Source organism: Acipenser ruthenus, chromosome 1 (genome assembly GCF_902713425.1).
Source record: "Acipenser ruthenus chromosome 1, fAciRut3.2 maternal haplotype, whole genome shotgun sequence".
Lineage (NCBI taxonomy): Eukaryota > Metazoa > Chordata > Actinopteri > Acipenseriformes > Acipenseridae > Acipenser > Acipenser ruthenus.
In genome coordinates, this window is record NC_081189.1 from 102,181,854 (window position 1) to 102,202,751 (window position 20,898).

Sequence of the window (20,898 nt, forward strand, 5' to 3'; positions counted from 1 at the left end):
ATTTAAAAAAAAAAAACAACAACAAAAAAAAACTTAATTTGAACTGCAGTTAATGTGGTTTAATGTGCTTAAATGCAAAACAATCCCCATAACAACTTTGCAAATAACTTAACAATTAACACTTTTCCAAAAAGCGTGGTTCTCATTAACAGAATATAACGATCTTAAGCCCTACACAAACTTGTGGATTGTACATTAAGCCACGTTAAGCTTTTTCACATAAACCGTTTTAGGATGTCCCTTCAGCAGCAGGTAAACAGTAAATACAAATTATTCTTCAAAGAGAAACGTTTTGACCATTCGCACTGCATTGTATGATTTGAAGTTCTCTAAGCCTCTCCTTGCGTGGGGAGTGATGACGTCACAATGTTGTGTTTGTTGGTGCTGCGAGTGAAGATGGCGGATACGGTAGCATCTGGGCTGGGAGGCGAAAAGGAGAAAGAGACAGAGGACAAGGAGAAGGGGAAAGAGAAAGAGGAACAAGCACAGGACATCAAGACGGGGTCGGAAAAACTGAACAGCACCCCAGAGATCACTGAAACCCTGGGCTTTTATGAGAGGAAGGTAAACCAGGAGAGGAAAAGGAGCCTGTCAGGTAGGACCGATTGCACACTGACGCTCAGCACATAGTGAGAGAAACTGACACAGGTACTTTAAGGCCTGTTTGACATAACATATTTTTTTTAGTCTAAACCAGGGTTACATTTCTTATGCATACGCAGCATTTTCTGAAAGTGTTAAACTTGTGTGGTTAAACTCGGCTTACAGTTTTCTGTTCGCTTTACTTGTTGGTTCCAGCCAAGAACTGTTTTTATATTGTAAACAATGTAACTCGGCACAGTCGTCCATTATATCATTATAATGTTTACATGTTTGGAATAAGAGTATTTTATCACATCTGTGAACTTTCACAAGTGTAGCCGACATTCATGCACAACTTTTGTATTTTGTCACCTGCAGAGTTACAGTAGTGTAACGGCTGGCAGTACTTGTACACTTGTATTTCTGAACTGGTCCCTCGCTCACTGCCGGTGTTGTGTAATAATATTCTGCATCCCCGCTTATTGTATTGTATGCAATCAGGTGTTTTTTGATTAGTAAAAAACATTGTACCGTAATAATGCAAATATAGACTAACCCTCACCCTTAACCTAACCTTAACATTAGAAAAAATAGTTCACTTTGGGATTCCAACAAAATAAACCGTGGCGAAAGTGCGGAAGACGAATCGCCAGACAGCCTGATTGCATGTAGTACAATAAGCAAGGGATGCAGAATATTACACAACACCGGCGGTACCTTGACAAAGATTACTAGTATTTGTTTAAACACAGTTCCGTGTTTTTCTGTAATATCAACAGATAACTAGTTTTAGACTGTCATATTGATATAAAGTCAACCTCGTTCTGTGAAGTGTCAATGACAAAGAGTTTCACTTTGACTGTGAAATGTTTAGAAGTGCAATAATAACCAATTCAGTATTTCACCTCTAGCACAAATGGTTCAGCATGCTCTAAATTACTCCCTTGAAAGGGTAAATATAATTGTGTGACCCCTTGTTCACGAAGTTAAAACACTGGATTATTTTCACAGTAACTTTTATAAGGATTTTTTATTTTAAGTGTTGATAAACATTCCCTAGGTTAAACAGTGCTTTGAAAAACGATGATACAGTTATAACTCTTGATTTAAACAGTTGGGACCAGGGTTCAAGGACCAAATTTTTTTTTTTTTTTTTTTTTTGATTTTTACCTTCAACAATTTTTTTTCCTTTTAAATTAAGTAATACAATCTGCCATTTTGTTTTATTAATAAAACATATACTGCAAAAAAAAAAAAAAAACTCGCCCAAATACAGTTTACCAATTTGAGAGTCAATGACCCAAAGCCTTATCTAGAACGCTGGCCTAGGTGATTCAAATTACCCTATTGATAGCCTGAAATCCAATGCCTAAAATGGTACAGTATAGTCTTGTGTTGCCACATACAGTATACCTACCATTTGCTATTCTCTTTAATTAGATTATGAACTTTGATCTACTGCCGATGAAAAACTGAGATATATGCCTATTTATTTGTATGGTAAATATATAGGCCTATATTTTAGACTACAACAGTGAAGTCTCATAAAGCCTAAGGACACCTTTACTTTGTTTTCTTGTGAATGAGTGAACCCTCTAGAGAGATGCTGAGGTAGTCATGAATTACCCTGTGACTGAAGCAATCTTGGCATGTAAAAAATATGTAACCTCTGCACTCCTCACGTCTGCCTACATATTATTTTGCCGACATTGGCAAAGGCAATTTTTTTTTCTTTTTTTGCTACAGTGAATGTATTGATTTATGCTGCATTTACATTTTGCATTTGGTTGTGTATTGCATATTAAACGCATGGCCCAGCTAAATTGAAACTGCATTTACTCAGTAGGATCATTTCTCAAGGATCCTGGCTAAGATCATAATGGTCATCATTAATCATGTGTACAACGCTGACGTCAGTTACTAATAAAAATACCCCGGAGACTCCTTGTGTACTGTAATACCCAGTTTAATCCAGCACTGGATCACAACCACATTTTACTTGGCATACAACAGTATAAATATTGATTCAGTCCCTGCTGGTGGTGAGATTCTCAAACTGAGATTCTTGTGTATATTGTTTTTAGTATACTAACTTGCATACGTTAAAACCTTTACGAAAGACCAATGTGAAAATAAACAGAAATTCTACCAAAATGAGTTTGAATATTTGGTTCAGCCTCAGAAATGTTCAGTCACAGAAGAAATTGTGTGGGCAAAACTTGGGTATCACTGCTAGGATTCAGATTAGTGGAGTGAGTACCTTTTTTTTCTTTTGTGTACAAACAACACAACATTTACCAGTTTACAGTGTGAGGGGAGCTTGTTTGAGTTTGTCATCACACCAAAATCTAAAGGCAACCTTCAAACCTGTGACCTAAGGTAACCTCCATGTGAATGTGTGGCTCTGGATGATAAAATCTAATGCTTTCAGATATTGGTTTCATACTTGGTACACATGTTTTCTGTGATTCCTTTGGTCAAGTTCGATTGTAGGCATTTTACAAGAAAAATTAACCCTTTCCTGACAGTGCCAAAGCCTTGTATCTCAGAAACCATTTGAAGTAGTGGCTTCATATTTGCAGGGTTATACAAACCCATGATGCTAAATGTGTTGCTGGTTTGTGAAATGCACCTCTGACCTAACTTGGTTGCCATGTTGAGGTTCATGAGATTTTTGAAGTCACAGCTGCAAAGAGACAGTACACTTTGACTTGATGTAATGTTTGGTACACAGATGTATTCTTTGATTTTCTTACTTCGGTTCCATTACTAGTTTGACCAGTAAAAAAAAAAAAAAAAAAAACCCTTTCACTGCCACATTGATTTATACAGTACATCCAGCGTGAATGTAGCGTGATTCATGCTAGGTCACGCCACCACCACCCTGCTTTCCTGCAGCTTTCACCCTACTCTCACGCTAGAGTCCTGCATTAAGTAATAAAAATTCTCACAGACAAACCTGCCCCATGCTATGTTACCGAAAAAACATCACCAACTCAGGCAACTTTCATTCAAACTAGGTTGTAAAACACTGTAACAGGGGCCTTGCTACAGGTGATGAGGAGATGTGATTTGGATGATTTAATGCTCTGGAGTAAGTAGATGCATGTTCGCTGCTTGATTGGCAGGAAACGGAAAGTACGAGTATTGTGATTTATTATTTATGTTTACAGGAGCATTTATACTTCTAAAAAATGCAGAAAGATTGTGCTTCACTGATTTTAGTATTCAATTGTACAGCAAGTTGAAAACAACAAAGTTCATGAGCAGCACAGAGTGCTCTCCACAGGCAGAATCGCCAGGTGCCTGCTTCACCCCCCACGAGGTACCCAGTGGAGTACCACAGGGATCAGTATTAGGTCCTCTGCTATTCCTAATCTACATTAATGATTTAGATTCTGGTATAGTAAGAAAACTTGTTAAATTTGCTGACGACACAAAAATAGGAGGAGTGGCAAACACTGTTGCAACAGCAAAAGTCATTCAAAATGATCTAGACAGCATTCAGAACTGGGCAGACACATAGCAAATGACATTTAATAGAGAAAAGTGTAAGGTACTGCACGCAGGCATTAAAAATGTGCATTATAAATATCATATGGGATTTTCTGAAATTGAAGAAGGAATCTATGAAAAAGATCTAGGAGTTTATGTTGACTCAGAAATGTCTTCATCTAGAGAATGTGGGGAAGCTATAAAAAAGGCCAACAAAATGATCGGATATATTGTGAGAAGTGTTGAATTTAAATCAAGGGAAGTAATGTTAAAACTTTACAATGCATTAATTAGTAAGACCTCACCTAGAATATTGTGTTCAGTTCTGGTCACCTCGTTACAAAAAGGGTATTGCTGCTCTAGAAAGAGTGCAAAGAAGAGCAACCAGAATTATCCTGGGTTTAAAAGGCATGTTGTATGCAGACAGGCTCAAAGAATTGAATCTGTTCAGTCTTGAACAAAGAAGACTACGCGGTGATCTGATTCAAACATTCAAAATTCTAAAAGGTACTGACAATGTCGACCCAGGGGACTTTTTTGACCTGAAAAAAGAAACAAGGACCAGTGGTCACTAATGGAGATTAGATAAAGGGGCATTCAGAACAGAAAATAGGAGGCACTTTTTTACACAGAGAAGGGTCTGGAACCAACTCCCCAGTAATGTTGTTGAAGCTGACACCCTGGGATCCTTCAAGAAGCTGCTTTGTGAAATTCTGTGATCAATAAGCTACTAACAACCAAACTTTCTTATGTTCAATAGAAGATCAGCTTCTTCAACAGCTAGCCAATCAGAAGTGATAGGGGTGGGATGTAAACACTTCTGCAATTCAGCTTTCTGAAAATTGCGTGGTTCTCTTTCTAGCAACAGAACGAACATAGAAAAAATAAATAAATAAAAACTACTTTTCCGTCTGGCAAAGTATAACGGGAAAACTTGTTGTCCTTCACACAAATCTTGTTGTCCTTCACACAAATCTTGTTGTCCCAGGCGTCGGACGATACAAATTGTACACCTGCATATGCTACAGTTCTACTTCTCTGCATTGTATTTCAGTGGGGTAACAGTCAACATTGAAAACAAGTGAGGATGTGAGAGTTTGAGTTCTTCACAGAAAATCTTTACATTTCTTGATTATTGATCTTTCTTTTTATTCTTTTTTTTAAACTCTGCTCCAATATGCCTCAAACAGGAAGTATATGATGATCAGTTTTGCAAAATGATTTAGTTTAATGGTTTATTTTATACAACAAAGGGTGAAATTTGAGAATTGAGGATATTGTAGGACATTTAATGCCTTTTAATACACCTGTAAATAGGTTGTAGGAATAAACATGACAATGGGTTGTGAAAAGGTAAATGTAGTAAGTGACATTTTAATTAAATCTTTTACGTACAGTACACTGGCACATGTTCAAGTGAGGGAAGGATGATTTTATATTGACAATCTAATCTGTTCATTTTTTAGGTTGCCTATTTAATTGACTGTAAATTATGACTTTTATTGGAAGTCACTGTAGCTTTAATGAATAATGAACTTGATTCAAGTGCACAGTAAATGGAACAAACATTAAATGCTTATGAAATTGTTTTTAAAACCTTATATTACAAGACGGTTCTAAAATAGGTTTTAAAAATATGAAACATGATTACAGTATCAATTGTAAAGAGGGTTGTGCGTTTGGAGCGGGGTTAGTCACCTGAGTGACAGTACTAACCTGCGCTGGAATTGAGCTGTGAAATTTTGGGTGCACAGTAAATGTATACCTAAAAAGTGATATTTGTTGTAAAAATGTATAGTAGCCTGGAATTAAGTTGTTTGCTCTATTTACATAAAGGATTTACACTTTCAATAGTCAAGAGACTGTACATCTCAGAAATAGACTTCATAATTGCAGGTTATATATAAACACCTTATATCGCTGACAGTGTGTTTGTATGATAGACACCACTTGCTTTGAGATATTAAGTTAATTTTCAAATTTGGTACATGGCTTTATTCTTTTGATTCAGAGGTAGTCTAGTTTATCTTTATTATGCAGATGTGAAGTTGGTGGTCATGTGGCTAAGGTGGACAGTTTGTTCTTTAGGAATGGACTGTAGGCATTGAAATTTAAACATACATTTACTGAACATCAGATTTCAATTTTAAAAAAAGAAATAAATTAGGGCCACCTTTTAAATATAATAGATTTTTTTTTTTTTTTTTGGATGAAATATTTTTATTGGGGATAGTACAAAAACATGAACAAATGAACTCATTTTCCTTTTTTACCCTCTCCTGGGCTACCCCCCTCCCTCCCACAACCCCCCCACAAGGACCTCAGGGACCTAAAATAAAATAGAATTCTGTATAGCCGCTTTGTACTGAAACTGACACCATTCACTATGCCAGGATTGTCAGGACTGGTCCGATCCAATTTGATATTTTACCTTTTTATTTTGTTTCTCAAACTATATGGAAGTCAAATTTTTGTGTCAAAAACAGCCTGCAGAATGTTGCTTGTTTTATTTATTCTCTCCCAATATAGGATGCCACAAATGTGTCTGGAACAGTTACAATGAAAACAGTAATCATGCATAGTTTTGTATTTGTAGTGTTTTAACTTATTGTCTTTTTTGTAAATGCAGATCTTTCGTTGCTGAGGTTCATAAGCACTGAGCTGACAAGAGGATACTTTCTGGAACACAATGAGGCAAAGTACACAGAACGGAGAGAAAGAGTTTACACATGCATGCGGATACCAAGAGAATTAGAAAAGGTATGTCATTGCTGGTTATCACAATAAGGTTTGGATCCGAGTTTAGCTTTTACTCAAACACATTTTTGCACAAACCACACAGCTATACTGTTGTAAATGGCTGCCTGTATAACATGGATGATTCAAAATCGGGCAGTAACGTTTTGGTTAGTCTTTTCTCAGCAGTAAGTCACGTTGCTGCACATGTATTCGGGCAGACGTCTTTGTCTTTTCAAGGCAGTCAGTCACATTGCTGTTTTGTGTACTCGGACAGTCACGTCTTTTGTTGGTGATTTTAATACACGCATCACTACTGTGCTATACTATACTGCCACTGCCAGCGTTGCCAGGTCTGGAGTGGGCTGCTCGCTGCAGATCTAGAGGATGCAGCATTTCCGCTGCTAGTGGGGCCCACTGCTGTCATCCTTTCTGCTGCCAGCGCTGCCACTGCGGGCCGCAGATCCAGAGAAGATAAGTAAAATTCCCCATCCAGCTAAACTCGTCAGAATGCGTGGTCGACAGCTAATGATTTATTGACAATTGGCTGTCGACCACGGGTATGAGAAACCCTGTGCAGAATGTGGTTGAGGGATAAACTAGGTAATTGATAGCCAGTTAATCCTTCAACCACGATATAAAAACCAGCAGGTTTTGCTGACTGGGGCTGGGTTGTTCAGAGGAGGAACATAAAAAGTAAGAACTGAAAATATATAAAATACAATTGCTACTTGTGCTGAATTATCTCCAGCATGGTACTTGTTTTGTTGATTATTTTGTCTCTTTGTTTTGGCCACTGCCTTTTTTGTTTTTGTTTTAGTTTAAATATTTTATTTATTAATAAAAAACAAACGCATTTGCCTGTCTGTGGTTACTTCCTGGTCTGTGACATCACCACTCAACCATCCTGTCACACTCATTGATTAATTGAGTGATCCACTTGTGTATACTCTATTTAAAGCTATATGGGGGGGGGGGACTACTTTTCTTGTCCAATACTATAATATGCTTCTAGGGAAGCTTCAGCTGACTTCTGTATGGAAGTAGTAAAATATTGAAAAGTACACTTGACTGAAGTTGCCATTTGACTTTGGACCTAAATATGTGTTTAAAAATAATAAAATATACATATTGTCCACTCTACAATGTGTTCCAGTAAGTTTTATCTTTTTTATGACATTAGTTAATTAAAAAAAATGTTCAGTTCCAAAGTAATGTACTGTGTAAAATTGGAATGAATTTATGAATAAATCTAGTCTTGACTTTTTAGGTTGCATTAAGCAGCAGTTATGAACAATAAGGCATATTTACAGTAGATAGTTGGATCATCTCTTGTAATTAATCCGGCTTTGGCTTCTGCTGGAGCAATAAGATGCCGAATGACTTTGCAGTATCCTGCAGGTTTAGTATTGGGTGCACTGCATTGAAAAACCCACAAAGCAATTTTGGAATAGAAATTGGAAACCAGGGATGAAAATTTAAGATGGAGCTTGGGGGTTTTTGTGCTTCAGTGAATACTGGAAGCAGAGGAGTCTCTCTACTAAAATGGTTACCATTGTGTTTATCCTGGTAACCAAGTTTCATATTCTTTAACCTCCTTCAGTGACAAGAGCAACAGTTTCTTTAGTCACAACACATTTACTATACTTTTGTGGTGGAAATGCAATGTGTTATTACTGTGTATTTCTTAAATGGTACTTCAGTATTTTTTTGTGTACAGCAAGCATTTGAAACGCTGTGTGTAAAGAACAGAATATTTATGTATAAACCTTTTAAAAATGAAAGCACTGTCTTTTTCTACTTCACCAGTACCTGTGTTCACTTGATGCTCCTCACTGTCTAGTTTAGCCTTCACCATCCTGGTAAATACAGTACTGTATTTGACCATGCCAATTTTTTTTCTTTTAATTATTGGGGTTTATTAAAAGTTCACCAAATCTAAAGTGCATGGTTTATAAAATTAATCTTAATCGTAAAAAATGGTTTATTATTTTGTTTAGTGCCAGTTATTGAAAAGCATAATGAAAACATTGTGGCCTGGTGTGACACAGATCGAATGATTATTATTATTATTATTATTATTATTATTTATTTCTTAGCAGACGCCCATATCCAGGGCGACTTACAATCGAAAGCAAATACATTTCAAGTATCACAGTACAGATTCTTGGTGTTAGATCTTCTTCCCGACCTGCGAGGCAGCTGCATAAAGGGAACAGAATACCCTGCACTAAGTGGCACGATAGTTTATTCCCAGGGTTAGGTGGAAGTCTGCCATCTAGAAAGGGGGCAAAGCTACGGTATACAAACTCATTGACCTGGACGGGAAACGGCGTGGCATCCACGCATTGGAGGAGCGGATGCGCTCGTTGACCAAGGGGTCATGGGTGACATTATAAAAAGGGGACACAGTGATGTGATCTGTTCCTTTGTGAATGGTTGTGTTAAATGACCAGAAGGAGAACCTGTGCTGTGAAACGTGAGTTTTGTTTGTCGTTGTGGCAGGATGACAGAGGTTTGAGGCTCAGAGACAGTGGAAGGGGCAAAATAATGATCTTTATTAAACAAAAAATAATCAAATAAATAGGCACAAGGGCCCAAACAAAAGGTTTAAACAAAATACAGAAATGTAGGCTGGGCATTCGCCTTCACTACAGTTTATTTTTCAAAACTAAACTGCACAGCACACCAACAAACAAACTCACCCCAAAAATCTTCTCCTTAACAAAGGGTTTCAGCTGTCTTTTATAGTCTGTGGCTGGAGCCCAATTAACTAATAATTAACAATTAAACACTTAAGGCTCCAGCCACATTCTCACATGCATTTTTACAGGGAGGAATTTAACCCCCTCCCTGCCAATCCAAAACAAACCAAGAATCAAAACGGCTTGTTACAATACATGCTTTTAGTGTTAGTATAACCTACAATATGCTATTTTTATATGTATACAAGCCAGTTTGTTATCTCTACCTCCGCTGAGTTTACAGCAGTATGTATTTGAATAGAATATTGCTCTTGACGTCTACATGTGTTATCCAAGTATCTATTGTAATCCTATCAATTCCTTGGAGAACTGCTTACGAAAAGAGATGAATGTTACCAATATATATATTTTTTATTTCACTGTAATTAGCAAAACAGTTAAAAGAAGAAAAAAAAACAGCCTGGTTGCACCAGTAAACATAGAAGAAGAGCGTTTCCACCATCTGCGCAAAACTTAGTACTCCATGAAAGCAATCGCCGGTGTCCAGTTGTATTTTACAATGTACTGGACATGGCAGCCATCGATTCCTTAGTTTTGTACAATGAATGCACCAGAGAAAATATCAGTAGGCGAGATCTCTTCTGACACGGAACTTTGGCAGAAACATTTCGATCAGAAAACTGCAAAGTGGCAGGGAAATGCAGCTCAACCTGGCTAAAGTGCGCAACACACGCAACAGAAAACAATGCCAGGTAACTAAATGCAATAAAAATAAAACTTCTGATATCTGTGCCCAGTGTGTAAGAGCAGTATGTGGTAAATGCACACAAGTTGATAAGTGTTACATCTGTGTAGATTGTGCTAATATGGGGGCTACTTTTGAAATATGTTTCCCTGAATGCGAATACCCGTTACACAATGGGAACCGAGTTATGTTATTTTTTATAAATAATTAATTCGATTTTACAATTGTGTATGTAGGTTTAGATATAACCAGTTTAGAGCTGGTTACACAATATATTCTTTTGAAATGTTTATTTTATTATAGTTTTTCATTTTTTGAAGTCGTGCTATGCAGTAGGCTAATGGGGGAAAAAAAAGGCTTTTATGTTATTTCTGTAAATAATTACTTTGTTTTCACAATTTTGTATGTACATATAGCAGTTTACACCTGATTACACAATATCTTCTTTTGAAATGTTTATTTTATTATAGTTTTTCATTTTTTTATGTCATGCATTATATGCGCTAATTTATGTTAATTTTTTCATTTAAATACGATGTTTCTGCAATGCAAATGTTAGATATGATGTTCATAAATAAAACTTTTGAGTTGTATCTGATAGTTTGTGTTAAATTTTCATAGCAAAGCTGTTTAAAATGTAACTGTCAGAATGACTACTGCTGGTGATTAGGTAGTAGCATAAACCCAGCGGTTCAAGTGTTAACCACTTTGCCACACCTGGTTAAATTGAAAGTGCCGCAGGCCCTGTGTGTTTCTTTTATGACGCCTGCAGAGGGAGCCAGAGTCAATATAATGAACTCTGTAGTTGGATAGTGCTGTGCTTATTAAAATAGATGGGCCTTGAGGGGAGAGCCTATGTTGCCTGAATACACTCTTAAGCACATTTCAATAAATAAAACAATTATTCAAAACTGTTACATTTGATGGAATCAAAGTGTAGCTCTAATAGGCAGATTCAGATTTTGACATGATTAAAAATTTGACAAGACTGAATGTGCATCTATCTGCCTGTAATGATTATATATTCTTTTTTCATTGCATACTGAATATACAAAGATTACCTGTTAAACAGAATGGTATATTACATTACATTTTTGGACTCTCTGAAACAGATGGGACTGTATAGTTGATTAACTGAGAGACAGTCCGTCAATGCCTTTTGTTCAGTACAAACCATGAGAGAAATATTGTGTAACTTCTGTTTTCTTTTTGATGTTTTTCAGTTAATGCTTTTCGGATTCTGTTTGTGCCTCGATGCCTTTTTATACGTCTTCACTTTGCTTCCACTGCGAGCCGTCCTTGCCCTGATCAGGCTCATCACCTTGCCATGCTGTGGACTAAAGTAAGTAATCCTAGTCAGTGTGTTGGAATTGCACAGAGGGAATACTATAATAAGCACCCTCCTTGAGACCATGTAAAGACCAACTCTGAGACCACTCTGTAAGAAGATTCCCTTCTATTTGGACCCATTTTTTTTTTTTAGGTACTAGACCATTTTACTCCCTTTGGTGGACGTATAGAGGGATTACATCTTAACATGTGGAAACATTTCAGAGGAAAGACATTGCAGTTGATGTTAAATGTTCTGAATACAATACTAGCCTAAATGAGATGCATGTCTTGCAATTGCTACTGCTATGGTGTGCTGTAACTTCATGTGGCACTTCTGTTTTATGTTCAACCCTACACTTTTTCAGCCAGAATGGCAATCTTGCTGTAGATGGGGTTGGCAAATGTAAAAGTATTTCATACCATACTCCTGTTGGGAACTTGGGGGTGGCTATTTTCTTTAAGATTATTCTGAAATAATAGCAAATACTTTAAAACATGTTCTGTTACACACTGAGTAATACAATACATACTGTGGCTTTGTCAAGTGCGGATGTGTCCATGAATTGGAATATTTCGTGGTGTTCTTAAAGATTTGTTTCTTGCTTTTTCCATCTTCAGGGCAAATACATGCCCATTCTGCAAAAAGAGACAAAGTAGCAGGTATGCGGAGATGAATTATTGCAGTGTGGCTTTGCCCCAAGCTTGTGCTATAGGCTGAAGACATTGGCTTGCAATACAACATATTTAATATGTTAATGAGGATTCTTTTTTCACTTCTCAATGTGTATCGTGCTTCCTTGTTATTTTGCTATCTGACATTAAAATGTGTATATTGAGGACTGTGTATCAGTGAAGGGTGCAGAAGTTGTGAGACTGAAGTATTATACATGTACAGCTGACCTTCAACATGCCCTAATGACGAATTAAGCACATTTTGTGAAATAGTGTATCCCTCTATTTGTATTATTTTTTTAAACAGTCCATCAATTCTCATTAACGTAGAATCAGTGCTTTGACATTTCCTCAGTATATTTTTTTTGTGTGCAGAAGTTTAATAAATAAAAATAAATCTGACCTGGAAGAAAGGCAACTTTTTATAGGAGACCATACAAACTAGTAGTACAATATACATTTTCATACTCCACAAAAAAACTGTGTTTTCACTCTAGAGTTTAGGATAAATGGGCTATTTTGTTAAAGCAGTTATACTATGTCCACAGTAGATCGTGGTTTAACTCGAGACTTGTATCGTGTTTTTATTAGTGTGTAATGTAGAGGGTGGCGATGCGATTTGTCCTGCAATAAAATGGTACTTTTGCTGCAACACTTCCTTGCACACCCGACCAGGTGCAAGCAATGTGATAGGCGACTCTCCTCAGATTGTGTCCTGAACTAGAAAAAAATCACATGTATGATAGTCCTGTTATACAGCTAATATAAATGTAGAATACATAAAAGCTTTTTAGAATACTTATTTCAGTAAAGGTGAACTAATCATACACACTAGCTATATCCAGTTCCCTGATGTTCTCCTTCATTGCTGTGTCTTTATCATTTTTGTGTCCTTTATTGTACAGCACCGGGTATTTTGATCCTGCAAGAATTATCTTTTCTTCTGGCATCGTTTACTGAAGGCATGCAAGGGAAGCTGTTTCTCATTGGTCAATTCCCTAGCTGCCGTGCAACCAAATCGCAAAAATAGACACCAATCCTATTTTTTTCGCTTCACTTCAGTGTCGCCCGTTGCATCGCAGGCAGTGTGAATGGCTTGTTTAAAAAATACATTTTTTTTTTTGTGGTGCGGTGTGTTGTGCGACAATTTTGCTTGTTACGTCGTGTCCGGTGTGTAGAGGCCTTAAGAGGATTTGTGGCAGTGGCTTGTTTTATCTTAGTTCAGGTTTAATTGGATCGGTAGATACCCTATTGATGTTTGCAGTTAAATGTGCATGTTAACTGAAGCATGTTAAATGTTTGTGCAGTTTTTCTATTAATATTATTTAATATGCAAATTGGGTTGTCATCTGCATGTCAGATTTGTTCTTAAGGGTTATTGTAAAACCACTTTGAAATGCTGTTGTGAAAAACCTAAATCCCTGTAGAGCAAAGAAACGTGTCAGGTGGAGGCAGTCAATGATGGGCAACTCGTTTTTAGGTCAACCACTAGAACCATGTGTCATAGAGGGGCTGCAGTCAACAGTTAACTTCTTAAAATAGCCACCAAGAATGGCTTCCATTGGGGATGCTCGGTGGTTCACCACACACAAAAAATCATAGAGAGACCGGCCAAACTAAACTTTATTATCCAGAGCTCAGTTACAAGGTAACATTTGCTGTTCAGGTTCACTTGGTGAAAAGAGGTGATCAGCTATACAGCATGAACAGAGGATGTCCATTAATTAATCTTAAGTTCTCCTGAACTTACATAAGTGCAGCACTCCAGATAAGGTTTGGGGTCTGGGAGTAACTTACCCTCTAATTTTAATACTGAAAGAGTAAAATGTATTTTCAGGGGGTAAAATGCAACATTACCTTGAAGTCATGCGTCATCTTGATAAATACTGTACTGTCTTTTAATAGTAATAGGGTAGGCATTAAAAAAGAGCCTTCTACTTCATAACTGCAATGTTACTTTGAACTACACCACACGCTTTTTTTTTTTTCGAGGTATCACACTGACTGCAAATTAATTACATTACTTATATTTGAACATTAAAATTTTTAAACTCTGTGAAACATGTTAAAACATCAATATAAAGCCATACAGATGAATAAATAAAAAAAAAGGAAATACATTAATAAGTTATAAAACAGTTTGTTTAATATTATAGGCACCTTTTTTTTAGCGGTTGCCTCTGACGATGGTTCCAGTTGGATTTGTAGCTGGACTGGGGTGTTTATGCTTCAACTTGTGTGGCTTCGAATTTTTCTTATTCATACTGTGATTGGCTGCAAAGACAAAAGGGCTAGCCAGAGATTGGATGTTTGTTGGGTTTGTTTTTCTTGTGTACAATTTCCTTGTAACTGAAGACATTGTATTCTGGGAGATGTAGTTGTTAGTGGAAGTTTTAGGGGAGGCAGACAAGCTGTGCAGCAAAATTGCTATGCATATTTTTACGTGTTACATTTAAATTTAATGTGTATTTTTGATGTGTAAAAACGACAGGTACGCAGCTTATCTGGACTGCTGGGTAAGTGGGTCTGAGTCACAGTGTTGAGGTAACATTCAAACTGGGCATTTTAAATTGGTTTACTTTTAAGTTTTTGGTATTTTTTTTTATTAATATATGCAATACTTTGTGCCCTTTCTGCCAGTATCAACTGGTAAATTTGAAATTTGACTATTGTTTTTAAACAGTTAACTATAAAAGTGCCATTTTCTACTTCGTTTGCCCTTGGAGCACTGTATACTACATTTTTATTAAATAAAAATACTTGACTGGTTAAGAGTTAAAAACTATTTAATTCATTTTGCTGTCCCCAGGATTGGCAATCCTTAAGGTTTTTTTTTTCTGGGTTTGTAACATTTAACAATGTTGAAAGCCTATGTATAGTCAAAAGAGTGAACATGATATGCTTGAGTAATCATGGAACTTGGGCATATTGTAATTGTTTCAACTCATTAAGCAGGTGAACCATAGGGTGAGAGTATTAGTCATTTGAACTACGCAGTCATCAACAGTTTGAAATAATTTATTTCTGAAAGAAAGCTGATCCTTTTTGAAAGTGGGGCTTGTTTATTACTGATGATATCAGACCAGCCTATGCTTACACAAATGGTAGGGATGTAAAGTTCTTCAGTCTAAATCCCGGGGACAGCCACCTGTATCGCTGCCATTGCTTTAATGCTTTAATGATCACTCCCATATTTCAGACAGGTCAGCATTTTATACATCGCCCCTGATCAGCGTCCTTCCTGTAGCCAGTTTGACTTTCTTTTTTTTTTTCCCAATTATTTCTGTATTGTAAGTTTCTTTGCTAAGCTGATCGCTCATTTCATACACCTGCATATAGATGACAGAAAAACAACTTTGATAAACAAACCAGTGTTTTTATTTAGTAGATTATATGAGAGCTATTAAAGCTATGGCCAAATGTTTTGCATCACGCCCTATAGAATTAAGAATGTTACGTTAACATATTGAATTACATATCGCTTTGTAGGGTTCCAGAAATTGAAAAATATGACATTTCAAAATCTAACATGAAATACTGTACTACTATTGTAGTTTCCGGTAGACTTTTGCGATATCATTTTGTAGTTTCTTTGATTGCATGATATTATGTTCATAAAGTGTTGTGTGTGTGTGTGTGTGTGTGTGTGTGTTGGTTGTTTTTTTTTTGGGGGGGGGGGGGGGTCTGCATCCTGATATTCTACTACGGCATGGTACTGACAACTAGTGTATTGTACCATTAAATTTTTCTACAATATTGTAAGAAGTCAGTTGCGTAGTGCATACCGCTCATGTGTGCCCATGTGCGGACTAGCGGTATCGCACCGTGAAAATGCCCAGCGGTGCCATGCTGCGGTCATCTGTCCCAGGCTTAGGGTGCAAGTTTAAGGACATTTCTTATCTTGCATTTATTAATAGTTATTCTGTGTTAATTCACAGCAATTGAAAAGTTTGATGTCATTTGCTTTTGGATTTTTCATTCAGTTGTATCATGTTGTTGCCTGCAAGGTTGCCAACATTCTTTTTCAAACCTACCAACTCTTATATAGCTAACCATGTTATCAAGACTAGAAAAATATATAATTTCCCATATGGTTATTATGTAGTATATTGGAACTTGTCTAAATTATAAGCATTTTTAGTTTTTTGAGATCTTTTTTTTTTTTTTTTTTTGGAGGGATTCATGTCGTAGTTTTTGACCAACTAGGGAGTTGTTCCCCATATACAGGGATTCAAAAAAGTGGCCCACAGGTCCATGTTAGGGGTATAATTTAAACGGGTATTTAAAAACAGCACAAATGTAAACCTAAGTTTGTTTTAAAAAATGAACAATCCTCACGGCACAATATGAGAATAATTGAATGGTGGTTTTTATATCAAAAGCAGACCATACAGGTGCTCCCAAAGAAACCAGGCAAGCAGCATCCCATAACCCAAGACACTAACAGTATTCCCTGATATTCAACTGTAGCAAAAAAGTTACATTTTAAATTATATTAAAAAAGCTAACGGTGTAATTTGCGTATAGTCATTTGTAATCATATGCTCACTCAATAGGCTGCAATTAACTACGTATGTCTTTTTTCAAGGATACATTTGAGAAACATTTTGGAATATCTTAAAGAAAAAGGCTATACTTTGATATTGTTGTTGATCAATATTCCAGGGTTTCATGTTTATTTGATACTTCTTCCTGATCTAATTAAAGATGGATCTCGGTCATTTCCTCTGCATTGCTTTCCTTCAGGAAAAAATTAAACTGACAGAACTCCTCCCTAATTCCAACATACTCAAGCACATTTCAGTCATTTACATTTTTTTTATTCACATTTAAATTTCTGTATGCACAGATGTACAGTAGAACTTTACAGGATTCTGTGATCCACTTGAAAGCTTTTTGCCCAGTCTGCATTTTGAAATACATTTAAATACGTTGCCAGACTTTAATCCTATATATTTTTATTTATTTATATAATTGTAGTTCTGTGATTTCAGTAAAACCACATTATATACTGGACTTGGAATAGGCTGGTATAAAATTTCCATGGGATGATAACAGTCAAAAAAAAAAATACAATGGTATTCTTCATATCACAGTATACATAATGCAAGTTATAAAATGAAGGTTTACTGAAAATGGAGAAATACTGTAAATTAATTAAATTGCTCTAATTCACAAACATAACACAGTACAAATCACAATACCTTTCACTGAATGTTTTTAACCTTCCGTTTTATATTTCACTACGACTAAAAGCTGAAAAAAGCATAGCAATTTTAATGTTTTTCTAAAGACAATCAGAACTTGAAAAGAACGCCCTACGGTTGTGTAATATATATATATATGTATGAAATTATTGCTTAAAACACAAACATTTACTAATACAGGTTATTTAAGAGCAGAGAAGTTACTTATATTTTGCAATTGTCCCAAATACGTATAGCAATACCATTAAAAACATTTTTTAAGATGTATGTTATTGGATTTATATGTACAGTTCACGTGACATTGCACAAGTAAGCTTCCAATGTTGTTTACAAATGATTATTACACATGGTGCTTGTACAAAAAAAAGATCCTTCACTTAAAAAAAATGGAATACTGTAAACAATAACTACTTTGAGAATAAGTAGGCTATCCCGCTGCAGTCGTTTGTCCCAAGCTAATTGTCAATTCTGTAATATACCTAAACTGCAGTAAACCACAGAACCGGTATACTGACTCATCCCTACTGCTGCATTTGCATGTACAATATTTAATTGCTGCGTATCACGGCACACAATTTCAGGGTTTTCAATTAGTTTTATAGCACGTGGCACATCTAAGGTAGTAAGAGGCACCCATCTCGGAGCCGTGTAGCCGAGGGGGGGGGTTATCAGTGGAAGTTTTTTTTAAAAAGGGATTGTGCATTAACATTGTTTAAGCATGTGCTAGACTAGTAGTGGTCAGCGTGTAGTGTCTGACAAAGTACTCCATTCATGCAGTGCAGGAGCTTTATTTCAGCACTGCTCACAGCAAGGCAAGATCAACAAGAAAAATGGACTTTGAGCATCAAGGCAATGTGTGTGGAATTGGTGACTGCACCTCTAATTGTGTCCACTTGTAATATGGGAAACAGCATGCTGCAACTCCCATGCTCGGTATTAGTGAAGCCCTGATCTGAGGGCATGGAACACAGACAGCCCTTATGATTACGTGTTTATTTTTCAGTAAAAACAAGTTTAAATTGCATCGAGTTTGTGCTACTATTTGCTTTAAAATACACCACAGGAAGCACATTTCAATACATTTTTGATATTTTCATTAGCACAATCGGAGAGCTAAATTTAGTGAATGTGTGTGTTTTTTTTTTTTTTTTTGGTTTTTTTACTGCAATCAAGTAAGTTGCAGGGCATTTCATTTAATTCCCTAAATGTTTTTTTTTTTTTTTTTCTCACCAGCACTCTTCCAAAATAAAGTTCCAATTATTTCTATGCGTTCTGCTTTCACCTAATGGTCAGTTTGAGAAATAGTTGACCCTGCTTTTGTCAAACTCCTACATACTGTTCTTCATTATGGCAACATCTTAAATTGTTGTGCATGTTTCTGAGATATTATTAGCTCATTAGTCAACTAGGGAATCTGCAGCACTATAAAATCATCCTTAAACTCCTGACGGTAAACAATGTAACCAAATCTATTTTACCTTGGATAGTTGTGGTTGCTAACAACAAATATATGATTACATGTAGATTAACTTGCGCTGCACCAATTTGCAAAAGGTATCATTTTCTTTTTTGTTATTATACATGGTTTTGATCAGAAACGGTCAATTATGCCGAATTCTAGTAATTGATGAAAGTTTCATGCACTGTTCTGTGCTAAATGCATTTCTAAATAAACTCAGAAAAACCTGAAGCCTGTGTCAAATACCATAGCAGAGCTTGATAATCACCTTTCCCGATTTACTGAATAAAAATACAACTACGAATACAAGAACAGCATATGTTGATTGCTACTTCTATATAGGAGGGTGCTCAAACTCTTGTCCACTAACTGTAGGTCCCCTGTATAGTCCACAATAATATTAAAAAAACACATACCTGTACGTTGTCGTGTAGTCAAGTCACGGCTGCCAACCTTATAATTTTTGTTTTTACTGACACAGATTTACAGTGGTATTTTTTTACTGACATAAAAAAAAATAGAAACAATAAAATACATTATAAAATAGGCTAGTTTTGTGTACTTAAATTTCTTTAGGTCTGAGTTACTTCTTGATCATCATGCATGGACACATACTGGATCATTTGCTTCATTGTTCTGAAGTTGGTGCTGTTTTTAACAGCAGTCTTGATAGTCAGAATTCCATTCAGAATGTCTGTACACAATTGATTTCTTACGTCTGTTACAAGGTTCATCTGAGAAAAAACCTTGTTCTAATTCTGCAGTACTGTGTGGCAAAGCCAACATATTAATGGAAAACTTGCCAAGTGTAGGAAAACGTGGCTCTCCGCTAGGTGTAGACAAGAGCACAATTTTGTGCCAGTTTTCATCAGCTGTCAGATCCCATCTTAAGATCCATCAAGTCAAAATCTGCAAAAATACTGCAAAAATATTTATTTCTCGTTTTGGCTTTGGCTAAAAATATGAGATGTTTTATATTATTTATGTAATTGTTAAATTACTGTATTTGTTGAGTTTTTTCTCCTGTGTGGGTGTGTGTGCCTGTCTGCAACATGGTGCTGTAACACACGTGTAGTGAGAGCAGCTGCTGGGCAGTGATTGTTTGCAATCTCTTTCACAGTATCTTGCTGCCATTTTGGTGACCGCTTTAGCATCTCCATTACGAAGGCTGTTAGTACCATCAAACAAGCAGGCATGTGTGGTACTGACTGAGAGTGTTGCCAGTGGCTTGTACAGGTGGGCATCCCTGTATGTTGCCACCCGCGATGACTGCGAACTGGTGGACCAGTACCGAGGTCACCATCCCGGTGCCGTGCTGTCCCGAACCATACCCATACTGACCCAGTAATAAAATCACCGACCTGGTAATTACCCGGTTCTGACCCAGTACCGTACTGAGCTGGTGCTACAGTCACCGAACCGGTAGCAACCCGGTCCTACATGGTGCAAAAAACACCGAACCGGCCTGGTGCCAACCAGGTTATGAACCAGTAGCGACCCAGTGTTAAATATACCAAACTGGTGTCTATAAGCAGATTTGAGGCAGGAACTGTACAACTCCTATTGACAGGAACAGTAGTTCCTTGCGTCAAGTTATCGATGAGAACTGCCAGACTATACAGCAAGGATAGTTTAGGTGTTTTCAGGGTATTGGCACAGCAAAAGTAAATCGGACAAAAGCACCCTTTCACTTTTAATTTGTATTTCCCAACACTCTTAGGTGAAATTGAGAAAAACAAGTTAATACCTGTCATACAGTAAGAGAAATAAGTCACCAAAGTAAAGTAAAAATGTCCTTTTTTTCTCCCTATTTTTGCAGACCCCAGGCACTTTTATCCACATATGTATATTACAGGTAGTCCAAGTTTAATGACAATTAACTTGTTTTGTCAACATGGAAATACAGTGCCTTGCATAAGTATTCACCCCCCTTGGACTTTTCCACATTTTGTAGTGTTACACTGG

The 20,898-nt window shown here is 36.6% G+C and overlaps 1 protein-coding gene across 2 annotated transcripts in view; it reads left to right on the forward strand.

Moving 5' to 3' along the window:
* Positions 1-245: 245 nt before the first annotated feature.
* Positions 246-20,898, forward strand: part of LOC117421340 (transmembrane anterior posterior transformation protein 1 homolog) — a 46,691-nt gene continuing 26,038 nt past the window's right edge. The window contains exons 1-4 of one of the 2 annotated variants that reach the window (XM_034035628.3): positions 246-595; positions 6,707-6,837; positions 11,487-11,605; positions 12,214-12,255. In XM_034035628.3, the coding sequence (XP_033891519.2) occupies positions 367-595; positions 6,707-6,837; positions 11,487-11,605; positions 12,214-12,255 (521 nt within the window). In that variant the 5' untranslated portion in view covers positions 246-366. The remainder of the gene's footprint in view (positions 596-6,706; positions 6,838-11,486; positions 11,606-12,213; positions 12,256-20,898) is intronic. The other variant, XM_034035629.3, reaches the window with a different exon arrangement.